Consider the following 17,934-nt stretch of genomic DNA (forward strand, 5'->3'; position numbering starts at 1 on the left):
TAAAAATGTGAATAACGGAGAGATTATGATAGAATTTATTTATCCCGCTTATAAACGCGCGAAAACCCCTTTCGATAGTAATTATCATTCTTCTCGTTCTAGAAAAAATTATTATTTTCAGGAAGATTCGAGTTCGCCCTCTTCATTCTTTTTTCATTCTTTAAACAAGTGATTTATCTCGTCAGAACGGGAGAGATTAATTAATATGGAGGTCAAAGCTGATGGCACCAGCAGATATTCCCTTCCCGAAAATCGAGGAACGTAAAAAAAAAAAAAAAAAAAAAAAAGAAGAGATTGATCGCGATCGGGTTTTCGATTTATATTCAAATTCCGAGCGCGCCAACTTTTCCCCTACCGCGACCGGATATCGGACCAACTCTCACTTTTCCTCCGGTTACAGTAACCCCCGAAGATGGGGCATATTTCTCCTCCCACGTAAATTCACCTTTGACAAGTGTCACTCTTATCTTTATTACGGCAAAAAGGTGAAATTCCCGTTCGATCCCCCCGGAAATCGATTTATTTTCTAACTGTGAATAATTGGTTGAAACAGATTCGATGGAATTCTCGCAAAGGCATTAAAAGTGATAAAAATCTTTATCTGTCTCGCGTTGAAATGTTGGAGAACGTTTGTAAATATTGCATTCAAGTTATTGTAATAAATTTTTAAATAGTGTTTACTTATGGAAATATATTTCATTTTTTTTTTTTTTTTTCAAACTTTCTCCTACAAGGTACACATAAATGTAACAATTGTTGGACGAGTTCACTTTTTCACTTTCGATTTTTAAATATTTAAAAATAAGTGAACAATGACGTGAATCGAGGCTTAAAAAAAAAGTTAAACAAACAGATAGCCTCTGTTTTCGTTTTTCACGGGATCGAATTCTTCATTATTAAAGCGCATAGTTAAAAAAAAAAAAAAAAAAAAAAAAACTATCCTCTAGTTTCGAAAAAGAGAATGTTTCAAAAAAAGCATGATTTCAATAATGTCAAGTTTGAAGGCTATTTTCACCCTTTCAATATAAACAATGGACCGATAAAAAAAAACGCGAGCGAAAAATTTTTTGACAAACTATTTCCCTCCCTAAATTTCACAAAAAATCAATTTTTAGAGGCAAATATAATTATAGTAATAACATTTAATTTGAACTGTTCACCAAATCGATTAATATTAGTCAAATCTTAATCGACAATTCTTTGAAATTAATTTACCCCCTGTGTTACATTCACAAAGTATATTTATCATTGTATTAAAATTTTAAACGAAATATAAATAACGTTACGTTTCATATATAAGGAAATTAGTTTTTCCTTATAGAGTTGAATAATTTCGTGCAATTACTTTGACGACAAGTATTCTGTTTGTAATAATAACGGTGATAACAAAGGTGTTAAGTTATAGGTAATTCGCTAGCTTAACAACTTTAATATATTTAACGGATGACAAAGAAGTGTGGAGTGGTATGAAAATTACGCGCCATTTTTCTCCCCATCACCCCGTGCACTCAAGAATTTATAAAACTTTCACTTAAACTTATCGTAAACTTTACGATTTAAAACTTTACGATAAGTCAATGATAAATTTTTCACAAGATATATTAAATCAAATTAAATCAAAGAAGATGCTTTTGAGACTCTCTAAAAACAGAAAAAAAAAAAAAGATGAAGAGAAATAAATTTCAGACGATAATTAATTATCGTCCATCCATATTCTTCCCTCTTTCCATCTCCAAACCTCTATCACATCATCACCCTCTAATCGCAAAATAAAATCCCCCCCCAAAAAAAAAGAAAGAGAGAGAGAAAGAGAAAAAAAGAGGGAAAAGAATATTATCATTTCACGCGTTTCACGCAACTTCCACTCCTTTCTCTCTCCCGCGTAAAGAGGAAAAGCGATGAAAATTCTTCCACGTGTTCAAAGGCATCGTTATTCCATTACGTTTCTCCCGCCCCGGGTATCAAAGAAACAACGACAATAATAGGGAAGCAACAATGAGAAGGAGGCCGCGTGCACAGGCTACGAACTAATTTGCGGCGTGCAAAGCCGTAAAAATTCAACGCCTCTCGGAATTCATACGCGTCGTCGGACGAGCCGTATTTAAAAAGAGGAAACAAAAGCTTTTTCTCCCTGGCAAATCACCCTGCTGCCTCTGCTGCCTCCCTCGTTCCAGTTCCCAACCCCCCTCCCTCCTCTTTCCCGTGGCGCGGAACGGGGACGGGCCACAACAGAATGCGGTTGTTGCCGCGCGCGCGTTTTCAACGAAACAACGGGGGACTGGAGAGATCAAAAAAAAAAAAAAAAAGAAGAAGAAGAAAGAAAAAAGAAAAGAGAGGAAAAAGAGAGAGAGAGAGAGAGAGAGAGAGAGAGAGAGAGAGAAAACATTGCCGCGAAATCGTGGCACGTCGGTCCCCGTTGCTTTTCAGGGTTAAATGTCTGAGCTGGTTTTCATTGTCGCCTGTTGCCGATTTAATGGCTCGCTCGAGGCCCCCTTTCGTTCCTCTTTGCCCCGTTTCTCAAGCGTTATTCCAGCTTTTCGTTTGCTCGTTCGGATGCGCGACGGGTGGAAAATGTGGCTTCTTATCGAAAGTGGATCATAACTGTTCGTTTTTTTAATCGTTTCTCTGTTGAGAACTTGATGGAACGAAACAGAGTTTTTCTTTTTTAATAGTGTAGAATATTAATTATTCGGAAATTTATGTATGAAAGGTAACTGGCCTAAGATTCTTGAATATCTATTTTTAAGAAAAAAAAAAAAAAAATTAGAATATTATTTAAAAGCAACTCGAATAATGAATTCAACAATTTCTAAAATAAATTTAACACTCTGTTATATCACAATAATAAAAAAAATCTCACGATGACTCAAGTCCAACAAGCAATCGATACTAAAATAATTCAATAAGAACCGAATAATAGATCAACGAATCCTTGGGAGTCGCAAACAGGCGATTCATTCGCATTAAACACCGCGAAAGTAGGACACTCGGTTCCCTAAAATAAAATAAAAATAAATAAAAAAGAAAAAAAAAAAAAAAGAACAAACAGACCAACACAGCAACCTCGCAGAGGCGTGTTTCCAGCGCAAAAATAATTCTCGACTGGCGCAGACACCGTGTAAACACGTTTCGCGGCGAAGAAGGGGCGGAAGAGCGCCAATATTTCATTGTATCGCGCGACATTCGTTTATAAAACTTCTCCTTCCCCCACTCGACGTATAACCAGCCCAGATTTCGACACGTTTATTTAGATACTTGGAAATTATTTCGTGGAATTATATTCTTTTTTTTTTGGACAAATCGATATAATATTTTCTCATGATTGATTAATTTCATCATGATTGATTTTTTTTTTTTTTTTATATTTGTTTCAGGAAAGAGGAGAAGATGACTTTATTCTTTGAGATTACGATAATAACGAACGAATTTTAATCAATTATGAAGATCGAAATACTTTGAAATCATTGAATATACTTGTACTATATCATACACTATATTGATAATTTTATTATTGGAGGAAGCACGTTCAATTCATATCGTTGATTTATTTTTTTATTCAATATGAATAAATATAACTATTTATATAATGATTATCGAAGCAATAATTTCAAAACGATTACCCTAGTTTTATCCTACTAAAAATATCTTGGGCTATTATCAGACAATCATCCCCTATTTCCACGTGTCTCATCTGAACACTTCTACTGAAAAACTTCAACGAGAGATCATCATTCAAATAATCTCGTGTCTGTCTTCCTTTATATCGAGAGCGAATGAAAAAGAAGTACGTTCAAATCGATTCAATGCCAATTTAAAACATCCAAACTGGATAATTTAAATAACTAATAACAATCGATAGTTCCTCCCTGTACGCAAGAGCACAAGTTTCCTTCAACCAGTAATATACTTTACCCTCGTGTTTTCTTCGGATATATACGCGCAACTGTATACCGTAGCTTTGTTAATAAAATATTTCACCAGATGCCCAAGTAAGAGTCGTTCTTTTCTCATTTTCCCTCTCTCTTCTATTCCTTCTCTTTCTCCTTTCTCTCCCTCTCTCTCTCCCCCTTTTTTCACTTTCCTCCCTCCTCTATTATTTAATCACCCCTCCCCATTTCCTCGCGTCGACTAAATTTCGCCTGCAAGGATACTACTGTTCCGCGGATACGGTGGATTAAGGGTATAGAACGTCTTTCTTTGCTCTCTTACGTTTATCGCGAATGAACGCCGCCGCCCCGGAAGCTGAATAATTCTCGCGATTAAGCTTAACGACCGTTCCATATCCACGCAGGCGGCGTGAATTAATTAGGAAAATTCGAGGAAGGGGGATAACAATCGCGTATTGCGCTTCGTTTAGGGGTTGCGCGATTCGCAAGTGCATGGAGAAGGGGGAGGTTTAGATTCGTGTGGAAAATTTTGAGAGATAAACTTGTTTCGAATTTGATTTTGAGACGAAAAAATAATTGGAAATTGGGCACACGTTGTTCGAATATGTAGATAAAGAGGATGTATTTCATTCGAAATAATGAATTCTTCTTGTCTTGTTTTGGGAATTTAAAATTAGTTCGTTTGAAGAAAAAAAATTTTATGATAAATTCTTGATTGGTTTTGTGATCATTTTTGACCAACCAAGATTATTCAAAATAATGATTGTTTAAATATTTTAGTATTATAATAATATTTTGGTGTTAAAACTATCTCAAGTTCTAAAAAAATATGTTAAATTAAGAAATTCTATTTCTTTTAAACACTTTTTTAAAAGAATATTGCAATTTTTATTATTGTAATGTGATGTAACGATTCACATGAAGAATTTGACAAATTTATTTTACAAATAATGTTAGAACTTCATTTAAACGCGATTCTCATAAAATATTCTTTTTCGAAATTCTTATTAATAAATTAACAGATAAAAAAATACATCCTCTTTCGAAATTTTATTATTATAAAATTTACAAACCCATATAACAGGCAAATAGCTTCATTAACGATTTAATACGATGTATATTAGAATGAATTTAATATAATGAAGCCATGTAAATGAATCAAGTACGTCAATTATCCTATTATTCCATACGATATTAGAATTAATTAATAAATGCTTTTATACATCTATCTAATTTCTAATAATTATATTCGATAAATTATCATTAATGTAATTAAATACAACAATATTGTAACAATATTCTCTTCACTGAATTCACACTTCTAAAATCCCGTATTCATCTACACGATAAAATTATGTCTCGTTGTGTTATTTAATCACGTGTCGCAGCAGCCACAAACCCAAAAAGAATATTTCTGCGATTCGAAAAGGAAATTCATCGTTAAAAAAAAAAAAAAAGAATGAAAGTCCTTTCCTTTTAATTGCAAACTCGTTTGAGTTCCAAACAAAATGAGAGAAAGAGAGGAAAAGAAAATGATGATGCGATTCAAACGATGAAAACTACGAATATACGAATCACGTAGACACATCCTCGTCTCTTTTACATCTGAACACGTGTTGTTTTATCAAAACCAACCATTACATCGCCCCGCAAATGCATATTCATGAACACGAAAGGATGCTAAGCTTTTCTTTGCGAAACTTGTCTTCGGTCAACAATGTTGGCATTTGTATTTCAGATTTGAATGTTGGTCCTGCTCCAAGTTCAACGTGCGAGTTTAACGAAAAAGTTATATCATGGAAGTAAGATTACCCATTCACGTGAAAACATTTAGCTTCTACAAATACCAATACACTACAAGTTTCATAAAAAAAAAAACCGAATTATCGAAATTACAATATCAAAAAAGATAATCCAAAATTTTAATTACTCGACAATTGAAATATGAAATATATAAGTTTCAATCATAAATTTTCCCTATGCCAAGAAAATTTCTTCGCCCATGCAACGAAGACAAACAACACCCTCCGTTTCCTTTCCACATTAATTCACACGCTAATCTCTCTATCTCCTCGAAAAAGAAGAGCACCACCCACGGAACCTAGCATCACGTTAGAATCCGTTAGAATCCGTGTATCGCCTCGTCGAATATACAAGGAAGGAATCAGAATCAGAATCAGAGAGAGAGAGACACGAGTTAATGAGNGAGAGAGAGAGAGAGACACGAGTTAATGAGTTTTTCGAGGGACGTTGCGGGCACGGAGACTATCGACAAGAGGCAGGAATTAGAGGAAAAGGGTCTAGAGAGAGAGAGAGGGGAGCGGTATAGTCGGACTGGCTCCGGATCGATCTTCCAGTTTTAAATTTAAATAAACGCCAACTCGTAGCCGATAAGGCCCTCCGCTCGCAATAGACACCCTCCTACCGTCTTCCAGTCTCAGTGGCAATCTTTCTTCTCGGGGAGCTGGAAGGGTAGGCGGGCAAGGTGTTCGCGACAGGCGTGGAAACACGGTCGTGAGATCGATATCGATGGAAAATCCGATCATTATTGTGCTTCTTTTCACAGTTCTAAAAGGTTTCCGGTGGTAGTTTCGAGAGGGGAGGGTTCTCTCTTTTCGCAGTGGCGGAACTGATTGAAATTTTTTAGCGAACCTTCCCTCTCTCTTTCTCTCTATGCACCTTAGATCTATTTCTCTTTTATTTTTTTAATTTTTCTTTTTTCTTTTTTTTTTCTTCTTTTTTGGTGTTCGTCTTCTGCGCCGCTTGATCGAATAATGGAATCTTTTGAGCGAAACTCCTCTCGCGAATTATGATTTGCAAAGCGGATTCCGCGTGGCCGAGATCTTGCGCGTACTCTTTTTTGGTTCAATGGATGAGGGTTTAATTAACTTGCAGCTAGGATATTGGAGTTATGAGTTCATTTTTTTCTCTCTTTCTCTCTCCCTTTTTCCCTTTTTTTTTTTGTTAATTAACAAAGGGTTTTTGAAATTTAGTAGTTTGTAATTTCGTTTGTTTGGTGTTTCGAGGTGATCTGCCGTTTAATCGTTTTTACGAAATTTTTTTTAGAAACGAGAGAAGACAAAATATCCGGAATTTTTATTACGTTGGATAAATATTTATCGTTGTTATTATTATTAATTCAACGATTATATGCGCAAGATATGGATCATTTCGAAATTCAATTCTCTCATACACATCGTTCTATCCGCTACGTTCTATCATTCGTACTATCATTTTACAATTTTACGATGCATTATGATACTCTGTGACACGTGACACCTTCCATCCGATCCAAGTGCACTCCCATACATCAGTCTTGATCTAAACAGTTACTCTTCTTAATGTAATGACAATGCGAATTCACCACCAATCCTTCCAAACTTATACAACATAACTTTTATATAAAACAGAGATGCTTAAATGCTTAAAATTAACAGATTAAAAATATTATTAACGACTAACTCAATTTCATTCTTTCCGCATGATTTGTCAGAATTACTTAATATTCTCGAGGACGAAAAAAACTATTTCCCAATCGCCTCGAAATCCTCGAATCCTCGAATCCTCCAAAATCCGGATAACACAGTTTAAGAATCGCTGTACACCGTTCATGTTCGAATCCCACTTAAATCTCGCGTCCCAGTTAACCGCCAAATAGCCTTTAAAACGCCTTTTAGAATCCATAGCCGTGAAGCGATTGAAAGCGGTTTATAAAAGGGGGAGATGATGTCCTTGGATCGGAAAGAATCGCGAAAATTTTGCAAATCTGGTCCAAAAGGTATGCCGCGGATGTGACGATTGATCGCGAATCCGCTCGGTAGATTAGCGCCCCGCCGCGAAATCGCATTTTCGTTGGTTCTAGGAACGGATGATTTCGGGGCTTTGCCCCGGATAAATTGAAATCGATGGATTCAAACGGCAAATCTGTAATATCGGCGATACGCGTTCGCGAACAGATTTCCAATTTCCTCGCTGCCGGACAATTAAATTACAATCGGCAAACACGATAAGCACGGCCGCTCCACGGGAAAATGAATATTCCAAGGTGGCATCGCTTAAATCAAAATGTCAATCCGCGCTGCGGCGTAGAAGAAGAGGGAGGATTAATTGGAGGGGGAGGGAAAGAGAGAGAGAGAGAGAGAGAAAGGGAAAGGGAAACAAAATGAAAAAGATTTTTGATCCGGTCGCGTCATCGATGTCACTTCACGATGACCACGAATACGAGTATTTGAAGAGCGTTTTCGAAGAGCGTTTCGAAATGCGCAATCGATGACAATCGGTGGAGTCTGATCTTGAGAACTTTTCATTGTTTACGGATTAATCGCGAATCGAATCGAAAAAAGAAGAAGAAAAAAGTGTAAGATACGAAAATAATATTTTGTTTTTATCGTATCTAATTTAGAAGAACTGAACGAACGTTAAAAACGAAATATCCAATATTTTTTTTAGAGGAAATTGTCATATTATAAATCAGTGAAAATTTTATTCATTTTTATCAAACAACAATTTGAACCAATTTCCATTTCAATCGCTCGATTTCTTCCAATTTCTAAAAGATTCTCGATATTAGCAAAATGATTATACAGAGATTCCAAAAATATTGGGAATTTGATATTCAGAATGGATCGGATTTCGAAGAATTTCGATCTTTCAAATATTTTCATTTAGATTTTTGCATACCTCTGCAATGATTAATATTTAATTGGGAAATCGGATCAGGAAATCACTTTTATAGTTTCCAAAAGAATCTATGCCCCCTTATTTTCCAACGAAGCTTTTTTTTTTTTTTTAATCAATGTAAAATGAAATTTATACTCGAATCTAAACAACACGCGAAACGCCTTTTTTCCACTATCTAATCAATCTAATCAATTTATCTAAACGGATATTTCTGCAGAGACAATCTAACCGTACCCCTATTTGTTAAATAAATAATAATAAGAATAATAATAAAAATTCTTTCCCTAAACTGCATAAAATCGGGCATAAAGAACATCGTCAAATTTGCTCTAAAGCTGACCGAAAATCCTATCCTGGAACCATATCGCGGCAACCCTCCCTCACAACTCGTGGTAATTTTGTTTCCGAGTTAGCAGGTGGCTTAATTTTTGCCACAACACGTCTGTCGGTATGCGCCTCGCCCCGCATAGATACGGCACGGATTTTTCTCGTTGCTGATTTTAATAACAGATTGCTACTGGAGCCACGGCGAGAAGGGTGGCGAGAACGAGAGGAGAGGAGAGGAAAGAGAGAGAGAGAGAGAGAGAGGGTGGTGGCTGAGTCACTGCTTATACGTGACTACGCTACAACCCCTCCCCCTCGATTCTCAACCCCTCTGCATTCACCGCGGTGTCTTGCAGTTTCGTTACCTTCGACCTCGATACTCGCAAGTCGATGAGTACAGATTAAACCCTGGATTATCGTTAATGTACCGAGCGAAATTTCATTCATGAATCCCTTCCAAGGGATTTTTTTTTATCCTTGTTGAAGAGATTTTTAGATATTCGATTGGGTAACGGAGAGACTCTCGTAAGAATTTTGAAATAATAATATTTTTTGAATAAATAATTGAACGAACGTGATTGGTTAGATCGTGAAAGGTGTCAAAAATATGCTCATGAATCGAAGACGAGTTTGTGGATTAAAATTTTAGAGAGATACTGAGAAAGATTACGTTGGATTATAGTTTTGATTTGTTGTGAAATTATCACGTTTAAATTTTGAAAGATTATATTTTTATGATTTATAATTCTAATAATTTTGGATTTTTACGAAACGAAATATTATACAGAGGAAAAGAAACATTTTAGCGAAATTTCCGTGCACTTTCCATTGGAATATTTTCTGTTCCTCTATCTATATATTCCTACGTATATGCGTGATGATATACGTATGTTGGTCCACGCAAGAGGGACAGATTATAACGTTTTTTTCTTTTTTTATTAAAGTTAGAAAAATATTAGAGAATAAAATTCAAAAGTTCTTTTCAGAAGCATACTCTCTTCAACAACATCTGCATATAATGCATATATTCATCAAATAATATTCATTAATAATTTTAGAAAAATATAAATATACATATTATTTACATAAATCATATTATTCTGTCATTTTACATAAAAATATGAAAAAATAATACGATTATTTTAACGCAATGTATCTTTATACGATTCTAAATCTTTTACATTAACATACTAATAACACATAAATCTCATCGTTAAAGAAGCTAATCTTTTTAAAGACTGAAAGCTTTTTCCTGCACAACTATAAAATACATTAAAGATTTGTCTCCCCTTGATATGATTCACAGAGAATAAGAAAATAAAGAAAGATTACATCTAAGGGAGGGAATTACGAAGAAAAATTTAACTAAAATTTTAAGCAATGAGGAATAATACAATTTTCCATAAGATTCTCAAAATTAAAATCATTCTAATTATATTTAGACCTCGAACAAAAGAAGAAACATCCTCCCAAACACGTATTCTTCTTTTGAAATTTTTATAATTAAACGTAATAACAATTTTTAACCAACGAATTCTTTTTATCTTTAAAAATATTTCTTTTCGTTCCCGAGTGTAATACGCGAGGATGCTGTGCGTCCAACAAACGCGTAAAATCGTAACAAAAAATTCCAATCCCCGACCAAACTCAAATTGTAAACAAAATCGTAACGATATACCTGAGAAACGAAACTGTGGCAACGAAATAAAATCCTGTTTGCCAACGATCAAAACCAACCAGCCTCGTTTTCGCATATTCATCCCCCTACCACCCTGGTGGCGCAACTCCCAAGTCCGACAAAACCTTACGTACATCCATATTCAACGCCAATTAACCGCAACAATGGATCGAGAGAAAGATTCAATCGAGAAAGGGTTAAAAACGCGACAAAGCGTACGAAACATTTCGTGGCTCTCGTATAAATGATTAAAAGACTTTTGGTGAACGAGACAAGAGGGGTAGAGGAGCCAAGTTGGGGATGGCTAGTGATGGGATTAAGTATATCGCAAATATGAAGATATATCTGAATGTTGAGATGAGATTCGAATTTCTTTATAAATATTTCGAGATATGAAAGACTAGAATCTGATAGATAGATTCGAATCTTTTGTAAATTTTGAAAAAGAGTATAAGTACTATAGAATTTTGAGTTAAAAATTCCTCGTTCAAATTTAAATTTAATTTTCTTATCTGTATTACGTTTGAAGAACACTTTTTTCAATTATAAATAAATAAGTATGTGTATTTGAAAATTTCTAAAATCAGCCTGAAGATCAAGAATGAACCATAAAAGCTAATATTTAATAAAAGAATAATTTTCTTAGTTCCTACATTCTTATATATATTCTCTAGTCTCCTATTTCAATATAGCTTGATAAATAACTTGTGAAATGAATATTATACGAAATGAATCTATTGGATTTAATTTGGATTTACAAGTGCACGTCGAACTTGATCCCATCACTACACATCTGAAGAGCTGGGCTCATTTTCCCAACAGATTCGTCCCGTTTCGTCCTCGAAATATGGCCGTGTCGACAGATTTCCAAGCGCAACGGCCATTAACCGTGGTGTGTCCGTGTCCAAATTAAAAAACGCCGAGTTACCGGACCTCTGCTAGCTTCCGCCCGTTTCCTTCCATTTTTTTCTACCCCTCTCTCTCTCTCTCTCTCTTTACCCTTATCCCTTATCCCCATCTTTCTCCCGCCTTGTTTCGTGGATTACGCTCAATCGATAACGGATGCTTTGCAGAATGCCATCGTAGCTGCTTTGATACGTTATATGATACGCGCTTTTTTTTTTTTTTTTTTTTAAATGAATGGACACAGTTCGAAAGAATAAATGGGGCACGTTTGTAAAGGATTGATTAAAGTGAAACGGCTGATGAAGGGGAAGGACTGTGGGAGGGAACGGATGGAAAATTGCGCGACATATATCTCGTTATCACCCCTCTGAAATCTGGAAACAGTGGAAGGTGTTCGAGAGGTGTTCGTTAAGCTCGTTTGGCGAAACTTGTTTGGTATATTGGGGATTTGGTAGCGGAGTCGATGAGGGAATTGCCAATTCACAGAGGAATTCCGCGATTTTCAATCCACGGTATCCGATTTGTAGTGGGTGTTTGACGTCTGCTATTGCAGTTGTTCCAAGGTTGAACGTATCTAGTGTGCGTGTGTGTGTGTGTAGTTTGACGTTGTGTGATATATAGTAAACAAAGAGAGAGAGAAAAAGAGAGACTTGATCAATCAACTTGGTTTTTATAGGCAGGCTTAATCACGTGGTATATAAATGCTACAGATTTTTTTTTTATTAACGCGAGTTAAATTTTATCATTGAATTTTAAATAATACTTTCTTAAAGTATTTTATTACATTATATAACGTTTCACGATTAAGATATTATTAATAAAATTATGAAAAAGATCACGACGTACATGCAAAAATTCAATTTGATCCAATTTGAATTTAATTCAATTTGAGGAATATATATTTGAAAATTTCTTTTTACGTTATGTTAACGTAACAACGAACTATGACACTGTTAACTAACCCAAATTCTAAGTCACTCAATTTCCTAAAGCTATCTAGAACAACTACATACATACATACATACATACATACGTACATACATACATACATACACACAATACGAAAGCAAGGGGGTAAATACAGTGGCACGCGACACGCGCAAACTCTGCGGCGAATTAACCATTCCCACTTCCATTTAACTTAAACAACTAGTTCCTTTGACAATTGAGACGACTCAATTGCGTCTACATAAGACTTCTGAAACCGAATACAATCGTATCAATGCATTTGTCAAACGCGAAAAGCTAAAGCACGATTGAAGAGGGTACGAGGGTACGATTTCTAACATAGAATAGTAAACTACAAATTTTTTTTAATCATTCTCTACTGATGTAAAATCAGTACAATTAATTGCTTGTTATCGACACGTTATAAATTTCTAGAAAAAGATTGTAAGGAAATTGTAATATATGAGGGAAGATGTATGATAATAGTATCGGGCAAGGATGGCCATTGGATACAGGGAAAGGGTAGTTTTTCAGCTCGTAAACTTATAATGTCATCCGGATGATGAAAATGGGTATAATCTGTCCCCTCGTTTAATTAATCTTCTCTCATACTAATAAAACGTGTTCGTATTATCACGTTTGATCATTCTTAGCTACAACGTTTTTTTCAACCCTTCATACTTTATCTATCATCATACATTATACCAAATGAAATATAATAATTTCTCAACAAAATACGAAAAAGAATCTATCAAATTACACAACTACTATGACAATTACAGTCACTTCAACCCCTTTTTCTCCCCTTTTCTTAAACAAAATCTCCTAATAACACTAATCCTAATGTCCTAATATCCTATTTCAAATATAACTAGTATCTCGTTCCATTACAAAATCCCCTCTTCAAATAAACAAGCCCAAACAAATCCATGAAGAAACTCTTCAAGTATCGAAACCCTCCCCCCTATCTCTTCGTTTTTAACTTTATATTTTATCTACCTCGATTATTATACCAAATGACATATAATAATTTTTCAACAAAATACTAAAAATTACTATAACAATTATAATCAACCTCTTTTTCTTTCCTTTCCTTAAACAAAATTGTCTAATAAACTAATTCCAATTTTGTAACACCTTATTACAAATATATTTAATATTTCATTCCATCACAAAATCCCCTCTTTAAACGGACAAAAGCAAATCCACGAAGAAACTCTTCAAATATCGAAACCCTCCCCCCTATCTCTTCATTTTTAACTTTATATATTTTATCTACCTCAATCATACATTATACCAAATGAAATACAATAATTTTTCAACAAAATACGAAAAACTACTATAACAATTACAATCAACACCTTTTTTTCCCTTTCCTTAAACAAAATTTCCTAATAACACTAATCCCAATTTCCCAAAATATCTTATTAATATAAATATAATTAATATCTCGTTCCATCACAAAATTCCCTCTTTAAACGGACAAAAAAAAAACAGCAAATCCACGAAGAAACTCTTCAAATATCGAAATCAACAAAATACGAAAAACTACTATAACAATTACAATCAACCCTTTTTTTTCCCTTTCCTTAAACAAAATTTCCTAATAATCCCAATTTCCCAAAATATCTTATTACAAATATAATTAATATCTCGTTCCATCACAAAATCCCCTCTTTAAACGGATGAAAGCAAACCAAACACAGCAAATCCACGAAGAAACTCTTCAAGTATGGAGACCCTCCCCTCCTGCCGCGGTAAGAGCTTCGTCCTCGCCAAGTTTCACGCGGAAAATCATATTTTCCTTCCGCGCCCCCGTCTTCAATTCCGGGCTCACGCCGGTTAATGCATATCGCGGGCAGAACTATTACATTACTCGATCGCAATTTCACTTCAAAGGGAGCGAGGTAATACTCGTTGACAAAAGCCTTTGCACGGGAGTACCGGGCTACAAATGGAATTAAAAGGACGCCTAAAAGGATAATCCTTGGCGCGCATCCGTCGAGAGACCGTGGGAGGGGGGGGGCAAAAACATCACCCTCTTTTCAACCCCCTCCCTCCCTCCCTTCTGGAACACTCTCTGACCCCTGAATCGCAATTCGACGCTTCTTTACGGCGCCGCTAAATTAATTAGCCTCGCTTTAACTAAAGGGATAACTCCTTGGTTTTCGTACTCCTGTTCCAGAAACGCGGGAGTAACACGTGGCTCGGTTTTCTTATCGTCGACGAGCGTGGCTCGCATTCTGTCGGCTTTTTCATCTCATCGTTTCTTCCACGCTTTTTAACACGCAGGACAGGTTTTATGTATAACGGGAAGATGACCCTCCTCCTCCTCCTCCTCCTGTTGGCTTGTTGTGTTTAAATTTATTTAAACGATGAACAATTTGAGCGGGACGCGCGGCCTACTTTTTTCACAGCGAATTTCTTGCTAGGGGGGCGAGAATGCATGTGATATTAAAGGGTGGAAAGGATTAATGGCGGGGCATCACGTGTCGTGTGCGGATATTGAAATTTTGAGCACGATGCGAGAGAGGATTTTTCTTTTTTTTTTTTAATGATTAATAATTACAGGGATCGTGGAGTAAAGTAATTATTAATTTGTGTCGTGTAATGGGGAAGAGTGAGAATAATATGAAAATTTAAGGAAGATATTTTAGATATACTATCTAAACTTATTGCATATTATATTATATATAGGCAAAAATTAAAATTTCAAGTAAAATTTTATTATGATGCAATTTTAATTGTTTTCAATGTCTTTGTTGTTTTGTATGTAAAAAGAATCTAATTATTATAAAAATTTATTTAATAAAAAAAACGTATTTTATTTTTTTAATCTTTCTTTAATGGACCATCGAACACAATATCATAGATTCTTTTTTACAAAGATTATTTTGGTTTCCAAAAATTTTCATTATTCTCTCAAAAAATTCCATTAAACCCCTTAAACGAACATTAATTTTAACGAGTATCAATCTAACACTAACACCATAAATTCAAACACCCTAAATTCAATCCCTTTTTGAAAGAATACATGCACTGACATTTTAGGACAAAACAGTGAAAAGAAGAAAAAGAAAAAAAAGAAAAAAAAAAATGGCACGAAAAATTTGAGAAAAGATGCATCAAAGATCGGTATTTAGAAGGAAGAGAAACGTAACAATAGACAAAGTATACGGATAATAATGTGTCGTGGTTCACCCAAGCTTACTTTTATGTTACTCTCCACCCTCGATGCCATTCGCTTTCACTCTTTCGCGCGAATCAAGCATCGTCCCATTTCCACCCCTTGTCTCTCGCTTAAACTCTCGCCACTTTGCTCTTCCGACGATAGAAAGGGGACGAGAGAGAAGGTGTAAGCGGCAAAGAGCCGCTTTGTCGTCGGACACCTTTCTCTATTATTAAATTGTATGTTCTTCAACCCCTTAGAGTCATCTTTCCACCTTGTGTTTCGCGCTCACGAAGTTCAGACAGATGAGAGAAGACGCTTATATACCACGTGTTTATAACTTTTTAAAAATTCTGTCAAATTTAAAAATATGTGGAATATGGAAAATTCAATTTTTTTTTTTTTTTTTTTTTTTTTTTTTTTTTTTTAATTAGCGAATAATATTGAATCGAAGATATATATGTGATTGATTAAATTTTCGTTCGGTTTGGTATTTAATTGGTTAATATTTTGGATTTTTCTAAAAAAAATTTCAATATATGGAATTTTCCATCTATTTTTTCATTATGATTTTTCTAATGTTTCATAGCATGCTTCAAATATTTTTAAAATATAAAATATTGTATATCGAAAGAAAAATGTTGTTACGATTTTTAATTTTGGATTTATTGAAATTTTCGTTCAAAACTGATAAAAATATTTCATATTTCATCTTCTATCAGTTGTTATAATAAACTGATATTTTTTAGAGATAGGAAAGAGTGTTGTTACATTTAAAATTAATCTAAATGTTACATAATTTCAAAAATATTGGAACAAACATCTTTAGACTTATCACAGCAAATGAATAAAGAAAATATTCCAATCATCTAACGTATCGTAGATCTTTTCTATCGCTCAAATCAAGTGAATTTTAATGAAACCATATCACTCTTTCGAATCAGAACATTGTAACAACAAATTTATCGATTTACAAACGAGAAATGAAAAATCTACTCACAATCAACCGAGACTCTGATCTGCTTGCTAACAGTAGGAGGGACGCCATTTGTCGCGATGCATAAATAAACGCCCATGTCCAGTCTCGAGATACGTGTGATTTCCAGCATCTCGCCATCCCATTCCATCACTGAAAATGATAAGCGACATTTTATAACGTTGCAGACAATTCCCTTTCTTTTTTTTTTTTTCTTCTTTTTCTCTTCCCCCTCTCCTCCTCCCCCCCTTTTAATTCTCCTTCTGTCGGATGTCGTGAAATAACCACTCGACGAACTCTAAAAGCCTCGAAATCGCCTCGCTAATTTTAATTAATTGACAAGGCAACGAGCAGAGGGATGGAAGGAAGATCGTGAAAAAAATACGAAATGAATTTGTCTCCGTATAAGTTCGTTTTATTAGAGAAAATTCAACGAGTTCGCGATGCCTTAATTCCAGAAATATATTTCGAAATGTTTCGTGTACTATATATAGTCGATTCTCAAAAATGTATAAGTATTTTTTTCTTTTTTTTTATAGAAAAACCAAAGGATTGATATTTTTATCGTGATTGGTTTTTATTCGATAAAGAAATTAATAATTTTTAAACAGTAATCAATTTTATATAAATAATATCTGAAAATGTGATAAACAAAGCTTCGAACAAAATTAATTTGCAATCGATATTAAAAAATATTAAAAAACCTTCGAGATCTTTGATGAAAGAATTTTGTCGGTTTATTTCTCGATCGAGCTAATTTATTTATTTGAATCACAACATTTGCATCGATAAATTAAATAAATTAAAAGTAGAATTTATACGGAATATATAAATTTCACAAGTACATTACGAAATTACTCACCGATTCTCATAATGTAACCCATCACACGACTTATTTTCACGACACGTGGTTAAATTAAAATCCGGATCCTGTATTTTTTGAAATACACCTAAATTTCTTAATCATGGAGTTTATCCTCTCTACAATGTTATATTCATAATTTAACCTCGTTCGCAGATACAGATTTGGTTTATCACTTGGCGGACACGTTAATTACAAATTCCCTTTTCCAACTTCAAACTTGTCACGCGTATTCGATATACGCCCGTAACTCTACTCGTCACGTGTTTAATGATTTCTGGCCTCAGAACCAGAATTAAATGTTTAATCTCTTCGAAAAGCAAGAATCATCCAACCACTATCCTCTCCCTCCAGAAAACACGCCAATCTCCGCGAAAATCAAAACCTCGAGCGCCTATTTTAAGTTCCATCGCGCTGCGCCACCCCTTATTTACCCCCTTTATAAATTAATGCGCGTTCTGAAATTATGAAAAATACCATGAAAATATGTACAAAAAAAAAAAA

The 17,934-nt window shown here is 34.7% G+C and overlaps 1 protein-coding gene across 1 annotated transcript in view; it reads right to left on the bottom strand.

Moving 5' to 3' along the window:
• The window catches only part of LOC122719608 (lachesin-like), a 244,606-nt gene that overhangs the window by 51,942 nt on the left and 174,730 nt on the right, over positions 1–17,934 (bottom strand). Inside the window, exon 5 of the mRNA XM_043945558.1 lies at positions 16,593–16,721. Within this exon, the coding sequence (XP_043801493.1) occupies positions 16,593–16,721 (129 nt within the window). The remainder of the gene's footprint in view (positions 1–16,592; positions 16,722–17,934) is intronic.

The sequence above is a fragment of the Apis laboriosa genome, unplaced genomic scaffold (assembly GCF_014066325.1).
Source record: "Apis laboriosa isolate Shangri-la unplaced genomic scaffold, ASM1406632v1 scaffold89_cov152, whole genome shotgun sequence".
In the NCBI taxonomy this organism is placed as follows: Eukaryota; Metazoa; Arthropoda; class Insecta; order Hymenoptera; family Apidae; genus Apis; species Apis laboriosa.